Raw genomic sequence first — 19,175 nt, forward strand, 5'->3', positions numbered from 1 at the left:
AAATAAGAGTTTTAGATTATTGAGAAGAGTAGCTTAGAAAGTCAGGTAATTTGTGACCTAGTGCTTGCTGCAATCTGTCATCTGAGGGTAGGATATCCAGGCAAGTGAACACAATAATGGATGAACAGTGCGATAAGATCTGAAACAAGTTTACAGGTCCCCAGGATGGTATTTATATGTAGACAGTGAGCTAAAGAGAAAAACAAGTTGCATAAATTGGTCATGAATAGTGACCTGTCCATTTCACGAAGGTCCATTGGTTTAAAATATCTGTGTACATTGGTATGAAAGTGTGTAAGAGTCCACCTTCTCATCATCTCATGGAAGGGAACGTTTTGCAAATCGTTTCAGTCCGAATTAAAATTTGTCCGAATTTCGGCAATTCAGACATTCGGATGCTTCAGAATGTACGAATTGCCAAAGTGCCGAATTGCCAAATTTCTGAAGTGCCGAATTTTGGAAGTGCCGAATTTTGGAAGTGCCGAACCGAACTGAATAGCCGAAGTGCCGAATTGCTGAAGTCCCGAATTGCTGATGTGCCAAATTTTAGAAGTGCCGAACCGAGCCAAAATGCCGCATTTCGGAAGTGCTGAAGTGTTTCGGATTTCTGAAAAGTGGCAAAACAGGAGATGGAGGAACAATTAAAGTAATGATGACAGGAATCTAGCCCTAACTCTACCCCTAACCCTAGCCCTAAACTCAACCCTACCCCTAACCCTACCCCAACGATACTAGGGTTGGGGTAGGGTTAGGGGTTGGGTTAGGGTTAGAGTTAGAATTAGTATTAGGGGTAGGGTTAGGGGCGGGTGTAGGTGTAGGGGAGGGTTAGGGATAGGGGTAGGATTAGGGTTAGGGTTAGGCTTAGGGAACTGCAGAAGTCCTGTATTCCCAAAGTGCTGAATTCCCGAATTGTCAAAATGCAGAATTGCCGCAGTTCCGAATTTCGGAAGTGCCGAACTGAACCAAATTGCTGAAGTCCCGACGAACCAAATTTTTTGCCCATGCACAGCCCTATCTGCAACCTGTTTGCAATCTAGTTGACCATTTGTAATCTGTTTGTTTCTGTCAAAGTTTTAAATGGTTTCAGGAGCACTTCATGAATTAATATTATTTTGTAAAGTCTCCCCATGCTGCTAATTATCCTATGCTACACACACAGGAATGCAGTAAGGTAGGTAGAATAAATGTTGAGATTTGCTAAAAATTTACACACACACACACACACACGTGTGAGTGAGTTTATGTAACATAATATGTGTACTGCCACCTTGTTACACCAATAAAAGTATGTGGAAGATTGTAAAAAACTTAAAAGCCTAGCTGTTTCTATAGAACAAGGTGTTCTGCGTCAACTAGGTAATCCATGACCTTTTCGGTAATTGCCTCTATACACTGCTACAGTCAATTTCTAAAGAAGAATTTATATAGGTTTTTATGTTTATATGAATATATATCAGAATATGTTCAATGACAGTTTTTAAACAAGCATGTCAAGCTTGCGAGCCACAATGAGTATCTTTGTGGCCCACCTGCCCCGGAGCCACTTTGTGCTGTGATTGCGACCAGCCGCAAGACAGGAAAGATTTTTCCTGTCTGCTTCCTGTCTGCCCTGCCACAGGCGATCGTGTGCTCAGGAGGCCGCAAGAACACTAAGCATTAGTCTACGCTGGCCGCCAGATATGTGCATACAGCGGATTAAGTCATATCCGGCGGCTGCGCAGCGGCGATCCTACAGTGCGCAGAGCAGGCCAGTCACTCCCCCTTCCCTACTGCTTGCAATGCCATGGGAGCACCTGCCCTGCTGGAACTGGAGGACGCGTGGCTCATCTTAAGGTAGGAGAAGAGGAGCATGAGGAACCGACCTGTGTAGTGTGTTAAATTAGGGAAGGGCAGTGTATTAAATTAGGAGAGGGGGCAGTGTATTAAATAAGAGTAGTGGGAGTGGGGGCAATGTATTCAATTATAGTGGAGGGAGTGGGGGCAATGTATTAGAGTGGAGGGAGTGGGGGCAATGTATTAGAGTGGAGGGAGGGGGGGACGCAGAAGGTTGTGTATTAATTTGGGGGATTGTATTCGCCAGTGTATTAGTTTGGTGGCAGTGTATTAGAATGGGAGAAGGGAGGGCAGTGTATTAAATTAGAGTGGAGTGAGGAGGAGCAGTGTATTAGATTAAGGGGCAGTGTATTCGATTGGATTTGGGGAAATATATTGGATTTGTGGGCAGTGTATTAGAACAGGGGAAGGGGGCAGTGTATTAGATTGGGTCTGCATGTAGGCGCTGAACTCTCCCCATGTAGATGCCGAATGGCATCGCAGCATTTCAAGTTTGATGATCTCAGCCAAAATGCAGAACACCCTCATAGGACTTCAAAATCAACAAGCTAATGTCATTTGTTTTTTTACAGCTGTGCAACAGCATGCATTCACCGTTTCAGTCCCATTACCAAACTTTTCTTAATATGTCAAGGTAGTTGGACTGAAACACTGGTTATATGCAAATGCATGTCTCCTTAAAATAATTTGCTCTTTTGTTTACTTTGAAGCCATGCGAGCGTGAGGAAGTCCAGTGTCAGTTAGGCAACTTTTTTTATACTGACCTTTTCTAAATAAACCTACGTTTCTGTGAAAACTGAAATTTGGGGGGGGGGGGGGGAGGGGTTTGCGGCCCGCATAAACTTAAATCTTGTTTATTTGGCCTGTGTTAGCCTTTGAGTTTGACATGCTTTATCTAGAAAACTCTAAATCTAAACTGTTTCTCAGTTAATGTATTTTTCTGTTTTTTGTTACCTTGCGTTTAAATTCAACAAGAAAATGAATAAATATGAAGTGTAAGTAAAGGAGATTTTATTTTGCCTAAATTTTGTAACCTTTAAAATGTCAAAGCTACCAATTAGCACTACCAGCATATGAGAAAATACTGTGTGAATGTCGTGCTTCAGCAATTGGTTTAATGCATGCATTGCCTGCGTGTTATTTTACGTTAGATGTTCTTGTTACTGTCTACTGTATGCTGTAGCTCTTAACCTTTTTAAATTGTAAAACCAAAGACTGATTTTAAAAGCTATGTTGTCACATCTGTTCTTTTGTCTTCTTGGCATCTTATGTTTTTCTTTTTCTTTTTTGAGATTGCGACTGTCATACATTTCTATATATGAAGCTTCTAAGCATTTCATCACTAAATGGTTTTATTTTATTTTATTATTTTTCCCACTTAGCTTATCTTTAATTCTAGAGGCAGCTTGTTGGCTGTGCAAAATGTCCTACGAGCCAAGGCTTGCAGTATTTAAAGAGAACCTATACTTCACAAATACAAAATAGAGTAAAAAATCACCATTTAGCAGACATACCACAAATGAAAACTTTCATGTATTTCATTGTGGATTTTTCATCTGTAGTATATCTAAAAACATCTTGCCAAACCTGCAGTTATCTTATCTGCAGACTTTGTAAACCTTCCGTTTCTAACCCGCCCAGGCTTGCTGTGACTGTTCAATCACAGACTTTCCAAGGCAGCTCAATGAGAAGTCTTTGCAAGTCAGGTGCTCTGGGCAATTGCTGCCTCTTGAGTTTAGCTCCACTGAGCTAACAAAACCAGGAGGTAACAGGACCAGTTGTCTGCCTGAAAGCCAACAGCTGTAATCAAGTTCATTTATAAAAGTGTCAATTTCTATTGAAATCTACAGTTTGTTTGCAAAATGGAAAAAAATAGGACACACTCTTTACACATAAACTTTTCAGCAAGCTAAATTGCTTTAAGGTATGCAGTGTCCCTTTAAGACTTTCCATACGCTGCCATCCCTGACTTTGTACTGTTACTTCTACCAATTATGTGCTAACACTAGCTGTCCCTGGCCTTTGAGTTGGTGCCCTCTACCCAGACCTTTTTAATGAATAAAGATGAATTCTTATATTCCTGCCAGTATGCAGGTAATTATGTGCATAAATACATATGTCATGAGCATGCATACGCTGATATTTACATTTTGAATTACCTGAAAATGTAGCAATTATACTGGTTGTTTTCTCTTTATACAGGTATAATATAAAATATATGTACACACACAATATGTATTCATGCTGAAAATAACTTTTATGTTGTAGCACAATAGGTGGTTATAAAAAAAAAAGTCTTAAGTATTATAAATTCTCCACAATATTAATATTGGCATAATTACATCCTACTGATACAGTGTGTTCTGTGTATGCAATAATAAAATATTATACCGTCAGTGCTAGAATAAAGCAAACTTTCATTAGCACAATCTGTAAATCCAATATAGTCTTATAAATTGAAGCAACGTGAGATATCAATAGACGCCGTACGATGATGGCTAACATATAGGGTAACAGTGTATGGCGGTTACATTGTTAACGAAAATTTACTCCAACTGATTGCAGTATAAGTTACACAGACCTTCCTTTGTGATGTATTGCAGAATTCTAACAGAATCATGACTACCTGAGGCATAAAAACTTGTTATGAATAAATTATTTAGCTACAACCAAGTTCCAAGATGGGGAAGCTTTTTCAAATATTATCAATAAATAATACTTTTGGAAGGAATATGACAGAGCAATGTTTTATAGTTTTACTATTGGGCAACAAGAATATATCTATAATGCACTAACATCATCAACACTTTTCTAAAGGTTGACTGCTAGTCCCCTTTCTAGTGTGAAAATATATACAGCATGTTGGGAGTTTGTCATTATGTTTGAGGCCATATCTGCTCACTTACTGGCTAAATTCACTCACCTAATTAGCATCATGTCATTACCTGTACCTCCCCAATAGGAGGAGGAGGAATGATATGAAACCGGGATCACCCATCCATGATGTTCCTAAGTATTTATATCACACCATATATATGATAACTAAAAAAAACATTAATCTTTCAACCCTCTCACCAAGGGTATAAGGACACAAAACAACCAACAGAGCATCAAAAAAATAATAACTTGAGGACAGGACATTTTTTGGGGGGAAATATACATGCCTTGGTACAACGAGACAAACATCTCTGTTTCTCATCTGCAACCAGTGTGTACAGCACATTTATTATGCTCTGAAAAGGAGTCAAAAAAGGATTGAAAGAAGAATGAATGCTTGTGATTCATGTAAGCTTGACAAAGACCTCTTAGCAGGTGGAAACGTTGCTGCTCTTATTTGAACCATTAAATCTGCCTGCGGCTTGAACACCTTGCGTGCCTGAAGATTTTCTTTTTGTCTGTGATTCATGCAAGCGGAACTGTTCTCCTAGTGACAATCCAACATACTATGATTATGGTTAAATTAACTCTCCAAACACCATAACCATTACAGCCCCCTGCAGTGGTTATGGTGCTTGAAATGTAACTGTAATAATGTTCGCATTCATTTGGCAGTTTTGGAATCTGCGTTCCGAAAGTTCAAACAGACTCCTTGCAAACACACAAGCAATATATTTAAACAATGAATTTATATTTATTCACATCTACAGTATGCTTCAAAACTATATTTGTACTTCTACACTAATACTTAATGTTGCCTTCATTAATTCTGCATAGGATGAATATATACATGAAAAATGACAGATAGGTAAATCATGGCTAAATGATAATTATACATATATTATTATATACTTGCTGTTTAGGCCTAATGTTATGTTCAAGCTATGCATTCCATGTTTTAAATAAATGTTATGTGTAATTATTTATGAACAAAAATATTTCTATAGCAAAGGGGTTGTTATACCATCGCTGTAACCCATTAAATGTCGGATAGTCCACCTTGGAATGTCTTTTTAAGCAAGATCATTTTCCAACAAGTGCTCCTATTATTGTGTTGTTAAACTTATTACTTGCTGTCTTGTTCCACATCATTAAAATAAATAAGTTGTACAAAAAAAAAAAAAAAAAAACACAAGTTCACCCCTTTTTTTTAAGTGCAAATGTTCTGAATTGTGGAGAGAGTTCTGCATTTACAAGTATAGATATTTATTTTTTTGTTTATCTCTCAGTTTAATTGTACGCTGAATTTGATGACTTGTATGCTGAGGTTTTCTAATGATCTGTTTTATAGTAGTGTTTATAACCAACTATGAAAAAAACCTATAATAGTAATGAGTTTAAATTAGTTAGCTGCAGAGACCCTGGTTTTTTTTTTTTTACAACGCTGCTATTTTAATTATTTCTATTTTACCATTTTGCTACTATACAGCCACGTATCACAGTGGAGCTGTAACCACTGGATAACATTAACAAGCAACCCCAGGGTATATAAACACAATAACAGAAAATAAATGGTATGATACGTATTGCTTGTAACCCAGAATAGTGTAACACAAGGTTCCCATCTTATTGTCTGTGAATAAAGACCTATGAACATAGCTGTGAACATTTATTAACTAGGGACCCATGGAGTATGGACTAAAAATGATACTAAGCCAACAGTGCAGATAAAAAAAGTCCTAACTAGAATATAAACAAATTCATAGCGAGGTTGAACAAGGAATAAAAGGTGAGAAAAGTTTTTGTGACATGCTTGCATGCCCAAATAATAGATGGGGAGTTGGTTGAGCTTTATGCCAAATGCAGTCATCATAGAGAATGCATTGGGAATACACTTGCGTGCACTTGTTCAGTCCTACTCATCGACAAAGTTCACTTACTGACCCTGTGATAGCAAGAGGGGCCCAAGAGATAAATATTCTAGCAGAGCATCTATGAGAAATACAAGAGCTTGGGCACTGAAGCAAATCATGATTTATGCGATTTTTGTTGGGCTTTTTAGATATTCAGTACATGCATTGTTAGCAAAGGAATACAGAAGTTCCAGCCATTAAAAACTTCAGAAATAGGTCTTTTTATATGCCTTACTTCCTCTGTCTTTTCTCCAGCTCATGGTTACGGATCTGCTGATTTTCCATTAGCACTCGAGTATCCTCAAGGTCAGAGGTCAAGTGTTTGCACTTTCTCGTTGCTTGTTGAGCTGTCCGCCTAGCATTTTCATACGCACTTTGCAAATCACTGATCTGTGGAATCAAGAGATAGTAGGTAAATGATACCCGCACTTTTAGGTAACAATTTATGCTCCGTAGCACACATTTTTACAGGCAGAAATTGCTTTTTAATGGACAGATAACCCCAAAGCAACTGTACTATTCTTTTTTTTATAGGTTTATTGCAATCTGTGTTGGAAAAAAGCACAAGAATACCACCTTTGTAAATCAGTCACCAGCTCAAGCCATGATTATGGAAATTATATATATTATGCAGAAAAATATGAGAAAGTTCCAATAGGATATTGTTGTTACCATCGATAAATCCAAGAAAGCGCTTATGCATTTCATGTATATCTATTTTGCATAAAGCCATTTGATGAACATTAAGCAGTGAGCTGTCTAAAAGGAACAATCAAGAAAAGCTTGAGTCGAGTAATAATATGAAATACAAGGCAGAATCAGAATGGATGTTAAATAATTCAATTTACTATTTTAAAATGTAATCTTATGACAATTATAAAATGTGTTCTGCTCGTACAGATTCATAAGTCTTTCAGCATTGAATATTATGTATGTATAAAACTCATTAATATTTAATTAAAAGGTTACTGACCATGACAATTGTGCTTCTCAGCTTGTATAAAACATAGATGCTTACAGATTATGTATACCATTTTTATTATGGACTCATCCGAACATTGAAAAATAATTAGTTAAACAAATATTAAAATGAATAAGATAACTTTCCTCAAGTTAAGCCGTTTGATATTTTAATTGTGCTGCATATTTAATGACAAATCAAGGTGAATGATTGCTTATTTGATCTTCAGGAAGATTTGTGTTTTAAAAATGGTATAAAATTCCCAACTTACTGAGTTGCCGAGGTAACTGTCCTATATTTCGTCATAGCCATGAATGCATTGATGTATTACCATGGTATGGATAGTAGGTATACTTACAAAGAGTAGAAAGAAATGGGAAGAGGTAGAGGTAGGTGAAGTCAGATGACTGGGGCTAATTAATAAGAGGGAGGCCCGATGAGATCAAAAAAGGGTTTGAACTATGGATGGTTTTATATGAATGCTTTTCTGGAAAAGGTCAGGAATCTCACAAATAGTAATCATGCTAAGGCATTCAAGATGGCTGTCTTCAAGACAGAAGTGGGGATGACTAGTATACACCATAAGTTATAGTCATTTGTTTATTTGCTAATGTTAATGATTAATAAGTGTAGTTCTTGACCGTTGTTATTTTGGTTCCAAGAGGCCAAAATATGCATTAACAAATGCCTCCTGCACAATTCCCAAAGAGAAGATTAGCATACCTTACTCGTGTCCCTTCCTTTACTTTTGATTAACCCCACAGGTCAGGAGAGAGGTGGTCTATTGCATTATATTGGAGTGTTAATACTAGTTTAAGGTATCTAAGGGGTGAATTATTGTATCCAGGAAGAAACACATGAAGAGTGGTGAGGTAAGGCTTGTGGATAAGTGAGGGAATGCAATAGAGTAACAGCTGAAAACAGAAACCTTTATTTATCATCATTCTGATATTAAACAACTCATTATTGTATATGATAATAAAACCACAGTGCAGTTTGAAACTGGGTTGAGAAAAAAAACACAAGATTTTTGGAGCACAAGCCGATTATCACCACATAGTAGCAAAAAAAAATCCAACTGAACAATGAAAGAATCACACAGACATAAGTAGGTTCCTGAGCATGTTTGAGATGGATTATAGTAAAACAATTGTAAGACATGCAATGTTCACTGATCACAAGCAACACAGTAACAAGTGCATGGCTAAAATACTGCTTAATTAGAGTGAAAAATAGAACAAAGAATGTACAAGATCTTATAGAGTTCTGGGTCATACAGCTGGCGGAAACGAGTAACAAAAAATGTTATAAACTTGCATTAAATAAGCAAAATGTTGAGTTAATGAAGCCTGTAATTAGACAATAAGCATCTGAAAACCAAAATTGATTCTCCATTTCATCCATTCTATGGAATAAGCTTGTATTTTAATCATATTTTAATGTTCTGAGATCATTCTTTTTAGATTTGGGAAAGTGACCTTGCTTAACATTTTTATTACTAAATGGGTAGAGGTTTTGAAGCTTTGCGATTCTCATGTTAGGAATTAAGACCAAGCTAACTAAGTCAAGGTTATGGTCTCTAGGTTCCTTATAAACACACATGCTTTTATTAAGCAGATTACATTCGGCATTAAATATTAATAAGGTTTGTTGTTGAGTGCTAAACATTTAAACATTTCCTTTAGTAACATAGCTTAATAGAATACAATTAATATAGTACCATTCTGAATCAAGCTAAATAGACTATTTCCTATCATACTGAATGTGAAACAACAAATTAAAATATTCTAAAACATATTGAGATTCCCTGAAATAGATATTAAACATACAGAAGTCTAGAGGCGGCTCTAGACTTTATGAGGCCTTAGGCGAAACTCAAACATGAGGCCCCACTAACACCAAAGTAAAAAAAATAGAGTTCCAATACATGCACACTGTCACATATACACATTGATGCACTGTTTACCTGTGTATGTGCCTGAGAGTGTGTGTGACAGAGAGTACCCTTGTTTGTGTGAATGTATATCTCTGTGAGCATGCTTGTGTTTTTATCTGGGACCACATGTGTATGGGGTAGCTGCTTGAAGTGTGTTTTGTGTATGGGGGGTCTGCCATGTGGCCTCTGTGCATTGTGTTTATGGCAAAGCTAGGTTTCCTGACTGTGTGTGTATGATGAATGTTTTCAGCTGGTGATTGTGACAAGGTGAGTAAAGGGGTACCAGTGGCAGGGAGAGTGTGACAGGGTGAAGGGGGTAAAGTGACCGGGTGGGAGGGGGTTGTGAGAGAGAATGAGGGAGTATGACATGGTTTGATGAGGAAGTGTGACAGGGCGAGTGGAGGTAAGTGTGTCAGGGCAATTGTGGCATGGTAGGAGGGACAAGTGTGACAGGATTAAGGGGGATTAATGTGACAGGGTGAGTGTGGCAGAGTGAGGGCAGGTGAGTTTGGAGGGGGTGAGGTTAACAGGATTAGGAGTGGTTAATGTGAGTGTGGATGCATGAAGAGTCTGACAGTGTGAGGGGGATGATGACAGTGTAGGGAGGGGTCACAATGTGTGGGGAAGTGACAGTGTGAGGTGATGCTAACAGTGTGTCTCGGGAGGCTGTGTGTGTAAGGGGATTGATCCTGTGTGTGAGTAGGTGATGGTGTGAGTAGGTGATGGTGATGGTGTGAGGGTTGGGTGATTGTGAGAGGGAGAGGTGGGGTAATCGTGAGAGGGAGAGGGAGAGTGATCTTGAGAGGGAGGGTGATGGTGAGAGGGTGATGGTGACAGGAGGGTGATGGTGAGAGGAGGGTGATGGAGAGAGGGAGAGGGATGAGATGGAGAGAGGGAGGGGGTGATGGTGTGAGGGGGAGGGGGAATGGTGTGAGGGGGTGATGGTGTGAGGGAGGGCGGGGGTGATGGTGAGAGGGAGAGGGGCTAATAATGAGAGGGGGTGATGGTAAGAGGGGAGGGTTGATGGTGAGGGGGGTGATGATGAGAGAGATGGATGGTAAGAGTGAAAGGGGGTGATGGTGAGAGGGAGAGGGAGAGATGGTGAGAGGGAAAGGGGGGTGATGGTAAGGGGGTGATGTGAGAGGGAGGGGTAATATTGAGAGGGGGTGATATTGAGAGGGGGTTGTGAGAGAGGGAGGGGAGGTGATGAGGGGGGTAATGAAGAGTGGTGAGGTAAGGCTTGTGGAGAATGCAATAGAGAGGAGAGGGTGATGGGGGTGATGAGAGAGGGAGGGGGTGATGGTGAGAGAGGGAGGGGGTGATGGTGAGGGAGGGGGTGATGGTGAGGGAGGGGTGATGGTGAGGGAGGGGGTGAGGGTGAGGGGTAGGGTGATGTGAGAAGGATGGGTTATATTGAGAGGTGGGGGTGATGGTGAGGGAGGGGGTGATGAGAGAGGGAGGGGGTGATGGTGTGGAAGGGGGTTGTGATGGTAAAGGGGGTGATGGTGAGGGGTGGTGTGAGAGGGAGGGGGTGATATTAAGAGGTGGAGGTGTGATGGTGAGGGAGGGGGTAATGTGAGAGGGAGGGGTGATATTGAGAGGGAGGGGGTGATGGTGAGGGAGGGGGGTGATATTGAGAGCTGGGGGGATGGTGAGGGAGGGGGATGATGTGAGAGGGGGGTAGTATTACTAAATACCTTTATTCCCTGGTGGTCCGGTGGGCTCCCTGGTAGTCTGGTGGGCATTACTTCCAGTCTGCAGCTCCTTATGCCCTCACAGGATGCCCTCAGGTGGTTTAGGCGGCCGCGAGGACCCACCCAGCGCGAGGCCTTAGGCGGCCGCCTAATTAGAGAGCCGCCTCTAGGCCTTATCACTGAAGAGTTGGGTCTGTTGACTTGATGTCTGACTTCCCCATTACAATACTATTGAACAGATACAAATCTAGTGCTCAGCTATTATTTTGTGCCCAAGTTTTATATTTGGTTCTCAAATTACCACAAATTCCTGTTAAGTAAAAAGCACCTATTTCTAGCTGCATAAATGGTGTTTTTAAAATTAAACATGAATACATAGTATAATAATTAAATGGCCATAATGGTTAGAAGTCTCTGTATGGTAATCTCACATTTTGAAGGCTTTAGAAATGACTACAGGCAGGTATCATGACTGGTCATCACTGTGATTTAAGACAGGAACTGAACAGATACCATTTCAACAAAATTGTTATTCGTCAAGTGTTTCTTTAGATTTTTTGTATATGTTTTAGTTTTCGCTTCTTCTAGCAGGTATATGGACTATTTTTCTGACCTGCATAGTCAAGATCGAGTTAGGTATAATTTTATTTATTTTTCTATTTTGTGTTAACACTATGTGAAGAAAAAGAATACACTCGCAAGGATAGAGCCTCCAATCAGCTCTTAGATTAGGCTCTGAGTGGTATCATCCCTAATCGGGGGTCAAACTGGAATTTTTCTGTTGGTCTTTTTTTTCTGCTTATATTTTACATGAGGTGCCAATAGCAGAACTCCCTACACCAATCAAAACCTAATTTATTTGAACGACAGGGAGGACCTTTGACTGGTCTACACATTAAAAATTCTCCTCCTCAAAGGCTTATAGAAAAAAGACCCCTTTTTATTCCGCTGGGACTTTTTAGGTATATCTAAGTTATTTCTATCATTATTTGGTTTTACTGTATATATTTCTATACATCCATATTTATTTAAATTTATACTTGGCACAAACCTGTTTTTTTCTTGTTTTCTACATATTGTATTCCCTTGGATTGTTAGGGTATCCAATTAACAGAATCTGCTGCCATTTGAGTAAACACTGTCTCTCCCTCTCTTTGTTAAGTGGTCTGGGTTCCTATGGTGCCCTTTTAAGTGCTGTTGTTTTCTTTTTAGATATCTCTGTATGTCACTGTATGCTATGTGCACCATGATCCCTCTTGCGGTTTGTAGCAATTATTGTGAGTAGTGAGCAAACTCTTTGCAGGCTCTAAATCTCCAACACAGTGTCAACATTTTCAAGTTCTTGAGTAGGAAGGAATTCAAGACACAGGTAAAATAGCTCCATCAGTGTCAGCTGCTGGGTGTATATGGCTTGAGACCCTCTTCACGGGTGACATGCATACGATCTTACCCAACATTCTGATAAAAAGAAGTTTCTTCCACTGTTTCCATAATTCTGGTGTATGACTCATATTATTTGATTTATGTAGTTTGGATAAATTAAGGGATCCTGGGACTATGCACCCTGCAACCTACTGATGGAGTGGGGATTCTACATACTATATTCTAGGGTAGCAGTCATATTACTCCTAATAAATATCACTTTGGGATTTAACAAATATATTTATCACACGTATAGATAGTTTTTTTTTTTATGTGTGTGAAGGTTCCACATTTACCAATGTAAGTTAAACATTCTATAAAAAAAAAGTGCAATACTACCTAACAATACAACAAAACACAACGGCCTTCGTTAGGGGTTGAGCACGTAGCATGCAAATAATTTTTTGCTTGCTTTTACATCTCAGCAGCCGCCTCTATGCTATTTGAGATTCATTTATCTTGGGGATGAAATTTCAATGTAAAAATATGATGTATGCAAAAGCACCTATTGAGATTTCTGTGCAAAGACACATTTAATGGCATCATCTTTTATTGGGTTCAGTCTGGAGTCTGTGCATTAATAAAGGCATATGTCTACACCAATTATGACAGCACCGTCTTATGAGGAAAGCTCTGCACGCATAATGTGAATTGGAAAACCCACATAAATCTAGAACAATGTAGACCTCAAGACGGTTTGTCATTTAGTTAATTCGTGTATGGCCTTGGTTGATGCTTTCCCATTTAATAGTTATATTAAATGCCTTTTTCAATCAACTCTCTGAATGAACTGCAAAACCATTGAAACTAAGCAATTCTTTATCATTTGATCCGTTTTGTAAGAGGAAGCACTTGCAAAATTGAGGAAGAGATATGAAGGAAACAATCAAGGCTTCATGGAATATGCTGGAAAATGGATTAAGCACATTAAATGTATCTTGACTACACTTGAAGTAGAGGACACTCATCTTAAACTATTGCATAACACTTGCTTTCTTAAATGTTTCTGCCTTTGGTTATTACTATTATATGTAATTACAAATCATCAACCTATTTCACTGTGCAATGCTAAACATACAGGTCATCGGAAATGAACCAAAGCCTTATTCAAATCATCTTACAGTCTAGAAGACTTCTAGCTATCTGCTAGTTTTATATTAGTGGTGTATGTCTTTTGCATTTGCCATTGGTGCCCCGTCTCTGTTCTAGGGAGTGCTGGTGACTTGAGGCCTGGGGAAAAGTACACTTCAATGGTCGTTTTTGTACATGAAAGTCATAGATCTCAATGTAGATGGGACTACTCACATGGTGCATGTTTTGACATAGATTTGACAGATGGTGGCTGCTGGAATAGCTAGCTGTGTAATCGTATATCTATGTACCCTCCATCATTCTGACCTGCACAGTATGCAGGAACATTCACAGACATATGTGCATATCTAAGAGACACAGACTCCATTTCCCACCACCTTTATTTCCACCAGAGCATCATGATTACTGTCTCATCTCAGCCTGGGAACAATAGCAAACACCTCCAGAGATATCATACATCCTCATTGTAGGTTGCCAGTCTGGGTAGCCTGTTCAGAGATATCATACATACTCATTGTAGGTTGCCAGTCTGGGCACGCTGTTCAGTCTCAGATATTGCAGGCCACTGGGAAATATCCCAATGGGCCAGTTTAATTTAAGCCTGGAGAGCATTGAGAGCACATACCACCAGCCCAGGCAAAAAAACTACAAAGTAGCAGATTAGAAAATGCCCTGCATATTTCCTGCTTGCTCCTGCATAATTGTGCAAACAGACATCCAACACTATTCCCACTATTTTGATTTCAAGAAGAATGGTTTGAGGCTACAACCCACAATCCCCTTGCCAGCCCTTTAATGATAGTGGTTGGGGGATAATTGCCCAATGTGCCCTTTGCCATTATTTCCATGTTGTTGTTGTTAACACGTGATGGCAGATACTGCTGATTTTTTCACTAAGTAAACTCTGCCACTGGTGGACTTTTCTTGAAATGTGCATTTTTAACAAAGTCTAACCGTGATGGCTGTGTGTATATTTAATGGAATTAAGTGTGATGAGTCAAATAAAATTTTGTTTTAAAGGACCAATTTGGACACCCTAACAACTTCATCAAAATAAATAGTTATGTTGCTCTTGCAGCATTAGGCAGCACCACCGCTGATTGACTGAGAGTGGTCAGCATATGCTCTAAGCCAACCAGTAACTCCTCATGTATGAAACCAGCTTGGAAAAGGTTTTTTTATTTTTTGCTGATTTGCAGGGGCCAAGAACAATTCAATCCCTAAAGATGAGCCATTGCCATAGACTGTATGTCAGTGTATGTGTATCTGAGTGTGTGCCTGTCAGTGAGTGGGTGTGTCAGTGTGTGTCTGTTAATGAAAGTGTGGGTTGTTTAAACAGTTTGTGTGCCAATGACTGCGTATTTGCCAGTGAGCTTATGTCAGTGCATGTGCGTCTGTCAGTCAAAAGAGTGGCTTCGATACGAAGTGGTGGGGCAAATTTAGAATAGGGGGGTGCCCGAATTTAGTCGTGTATAGGGCAGCATAAATCCAGAATACACTGTTGGATGTATACCTGCAGCCTTCAGCACAACATAATTGGCTGCAGCTCAGACATTCCAAGAGCAGCCACTCCAGTCAGCGGCCAACATGAAGATACATTATAAAGATGAGTGTACGTGAATAAGTACACTTACAATGTGACCCTCTGCCTTGGGCGAGTAGACATTCTTTTATTTGCCAGTTTACCTTTTGCTCTAATTCTTTTCTGCACGTTTTCTCCGATTCCAGTCTTTCTTCAAATTGTGTAAGTCTTTTCCTCAAAAATGCAATTTCCGTCTGTGCACAGTCAAAACGGATCTGCCATTCGTCTGCTGAGAACATGAAAGGAGTTTATAGAAGATGTAGAACAAATGTTATTTTAGTATTTTGTCAAGATATAGAATGTATCCACCACACCTACTTTATTTATGGAAGATAAGTCAGAGGTAAAGGCACCTGCTACAAAAATGGTGACTCTAACCTTAAACATTAAATTAAAAAATAGTAGGCCTTCTAAAGTTATACACCCACAACATTCATAACCAACAAAAACAGCCCAAGCATATAGGAGGAAATAATTCACTTGAACACCGAATACACAAAATTCACCATTTTGTTTTATTTATTAATTGCTTGTTGGCAGATGGATTTTAGTTTCACCTCCCTTGTTTTGCCTCTGTGCAGGTACAAAAGTGATAATTCAGAAAGGTGCACATTTTAAATAAATCAGTGTATACTGATTTCCTGCAGAAATCAGGCTTTGAATGAAAACTATAAATGGAAACCAACACCACTCAGAGGTTTATTTGTATTTAATTTTGGTGAGAATACATTAGTTGTTTGTTCTTGCCTTCGGCTTTGTTTACATAGCTAGACTTTGGCATTTGCTCATAAGGTCAGCTTGACATTGATTTTGATCGTAAAAAGTCCAGATACATCTGTCAAGTCAGCAAATAAAGTGGCATTAAAGTGGCACTCCAAACACCTAAAGCACTTTAACTTGCTGAAATGCATTATGTGTGCAGAGTGTGTTCTCTTTTTTCATTTTACAAAACATGCTGATTTTAGCAGAAATTGGCACTTTCATAAATTAACCTTGATACATCCCTTGGCTGTCAAACAGACACCGTATCCTGCTACTTCCTGGTTTTGTTAGCTCAGTTGAGTTAAACTCAATGCGGCAATTTCCCAGAGCACCTGTCTTGCAAAGACTTCTCATTGAGCTGCATTGGGAAGTCTGTGATTAGACAGCCACAGAAAGTCTAGGCAGGATTAAACGGGAGGGCTTGCACAGGCAACAGACAAGACATCAGCAACTTTTAAAAGCTGCTGTTAGATGTAGCCCCAATATAAAAAAAATGCATAATTAAATGGATGCATGTTTTCATTGAGTGTCTATCTACAGTAGTGATTTGTTTTATTTATTTTACATTTGGCCAGAGGAGTGCATGTTTAATCCTGCAGACAGAATTACAAACAGTTGAATTAATATCAATACGTATGGATTCTTTAAACTCTGAACATATATTTAACACTTTCTTCTAAATGTGCTTGTCCATCACAATCTAATCATGGTGGAATGATTTTTAAGCAAACACATTCTTTGAAGACAGATGATGTGCCAGGACTATCATATTTTAATGTGATTAATATAATTCCTTGTCCTGAGAGGGACAATATTTGCCTACATTTTAAAGTAAAGTAAATATAGTACACCCTAATTTCCTAGAAGAACACGATAGACATGTATTCCTGAATGCATACTTACACAAAGCTGTGCAAAGTGCAATAAAATTTAAAGAACCTTTCTAAAAGAAAATGACCTACACTATTAATGTGTCGACCTTTCCCCACTTGGTGAACACTTTCCTTTTATCTCGCCCTTTCAGATCACAGAGTTCGGTAAGGCAGATACAGCTATTTGAAAAAAATGTCTTACCTCCTCCGCAGCCGCCTGTGTTTAATTCTCGTAGCTGGATTTGTTGTTGGGCTTCTTCTAGCTGCTTCGAAATAGTCTCCAGGTTTTTCTGCATTTGCTCATACTTTCCCTTAATGAAAAATACAACTTTTTAAAATATAAACCATTAGTTTCATCCATTTGTACATGTATTCTCAACCAACTCTACTTGTATGTATATGAAATGTGAAAATAAAGAGAAATGCTGTGTCACATTTATATGTTGGTGTAAATCTGGGATCAGGGCATAGATGTTTGTATGCTATAACATTAACAGTTTTATCGCCTTATCACGCTAGCTGTAGCTCCATATTTACTAAACCAGCAAGTTCACAATGCATTTAGGATTAAGGGCTATCCTGAAACTGCGAGTCATCTTCTTGACACTGTAGAGTACTATAAGACTTGTAATGGGTCAACAAGAACCTGCATCTCTTTAATTTCTCTCGATGCCTTCAGCCTTTCTGCACGTTCTCCTTCTAGAACTTGGCATGCAACTTCTCCTTTAAAACGTTCATCAGACAATTCAGTAGTTAAATCCGTGATCTGAAAAACGAAGTGAGAAAATGGTTACCGTCATAAGAGGAAATGGTAAGTAACATATGGCAAACCTGTCACAATCCCAGGAAGCAATTTTAAGGGCAACAGAAATGGTAACAGACATATGGGGATATTGTCAAACCTATATGGAAAATGGTCACCATCACATCAGGGACTGGTAGTGAATGTATATAGGGAAATGGTTCCAGTCACATGGGGAAATGTTAATCATTTTAGGAAATGGCTGAACTCATAATGCATTTGGGTAGCTATAGAATTGTTTGCCCAATTAAGTAAGTGTGAATGAAGTAATGCTATTGTACTAAATTGGAAAATAAAGAAAGCCAAAGACATAACACTACTAACATAGTATGGCCCATCTCAGGTAGCAGTCATAAGAAATCAATTTCATAGCAGTAGCCAGCCAAGGAGATATAAAAAGGTGACACAAATCACTTAACCTAGACATAATTATTGCAGCATTTATATCATAAGAGAAATAATCAAAACAGTAATACTAAAATGACAATATTTGAATAATATTTCTGTATTCTGTACAACCAACTGATTCTATTCCATAGCAGTAACACTCATATATTGCTCATGTGGCGAAACCAGCTTCGCCACTGTGAACTGGAGAGGCCTGGCTGCTAGCCTCCTGCCCTGCGACTACGGCCCATGGACATATTGCTCTATAAACACTATATTTGGGCATGTAATAATTTATATTGCTGCTACTGGCCCTTTAAAATCAGCGATGGACATATTGGGACTTTTGGGACTAATCTCCCTTTAAGACTTTGTAACATATCACAGTAATACTGTCTTAAATATTATGTAGGTATTTATGTGTTCAGTTAAACTGGGGATATGTAGAAATGTGTGTTTTATGTGTTAAATGTATCAGTATGTAATTTTATGCCTTTTACTGTCTTTTTGCAACCATGTGGTTAATGGAGTCTGACTCTAGTCCTAGATAATTGGATTACTTCTCCAATTATCTCCAGGGCAGAAGGGAGGAAGCCGGGATGCATTGTGGGGGATGTTTTACTTCTGTTTGAGCCAGATTGTGCCATGCTGCAAGCCAGGGCCCAAAAGATACTTTTAGTAACTTTTAAACCCCTGTTCGGATTCATGCCATTTTTTAATATGTTGTTCCCCTGAATGGATTGATTGTGGATATGTATTTTTATGTGAATATGATGTATGGTTTTAAAGTTATGAAAGTTGTGTAAAAGTATATTTTACTCTGTATGCATAATGGGATTATGTGTCACACTAAGGGGAGGGGATGTGTGGGAGGTAACATCTATGTCATTGGTTCTTTTATGCCTCCCCCTGGGTGTGGCCTGTATGTGTGAGTTGGAAATAAAAGCCAGACTGGGTGTCCCAGTCTAGAGTTCCTGCTTAACCCTCAAAATGAAGTGTCGTCTCGTTCTTGGGGGGAATTGGATTGTAAGCTGACTGCCAA

The 19,175-nt window shown here is 39.0% G+C and overlaps 1 protein-coding gene across 3 annotated transcripts in view; it reads right to left on the reverse strand.

The window, feature by feature from the left end:
• MYO18B (myosin XVIIIB) overlaps nt 1-19,175 on the reverse strand; it is a 560,248-nt gene that overhangs the window by 227,282 nt on the left and 313,791 nt on the right. For 2 of the 3 annotated variants that reach the window (XM_063454642.1, XM_063454640.1), the window contains exons 27-30: nt 17,591-17,710; nt 17,147-17,255; nt 15,415-15,539; nt 6,859-7,013 (exon numbers count right to left, since the gene is read on the reverse strand). In XM_063454642.1, coding sequence (XP_063310712.1) covers nt 6,859-7,013; nt 15,415-15,539; nt 17,147-17,255; nt 17,591-17,710 — 509 coding nt within the window. The remainder of the gene's footprint in view (nt 1-6,858; nt 7,014-15,414; nt 15,540-17,146; nt 17,256-17,590; nt 17,711-19,175) is intronic. The other variant, XM_063454641.1, reaches the window with a different exon arrangement.

This window comes from Pelobates fuscus, chromosome 5, assembly GCF_036172605.1.
Source record: "Pelobates fuscus isolate aPelFus1 chromosome 5, aPelFus1.pri, whole genome shotgun sequence".
Taxonomy (NCBI): Eukaryota; Metazoa; Chordata; class Amphibia; order Anura; family Pelobatidae; genus Pelobates; species Pelobates fuscus.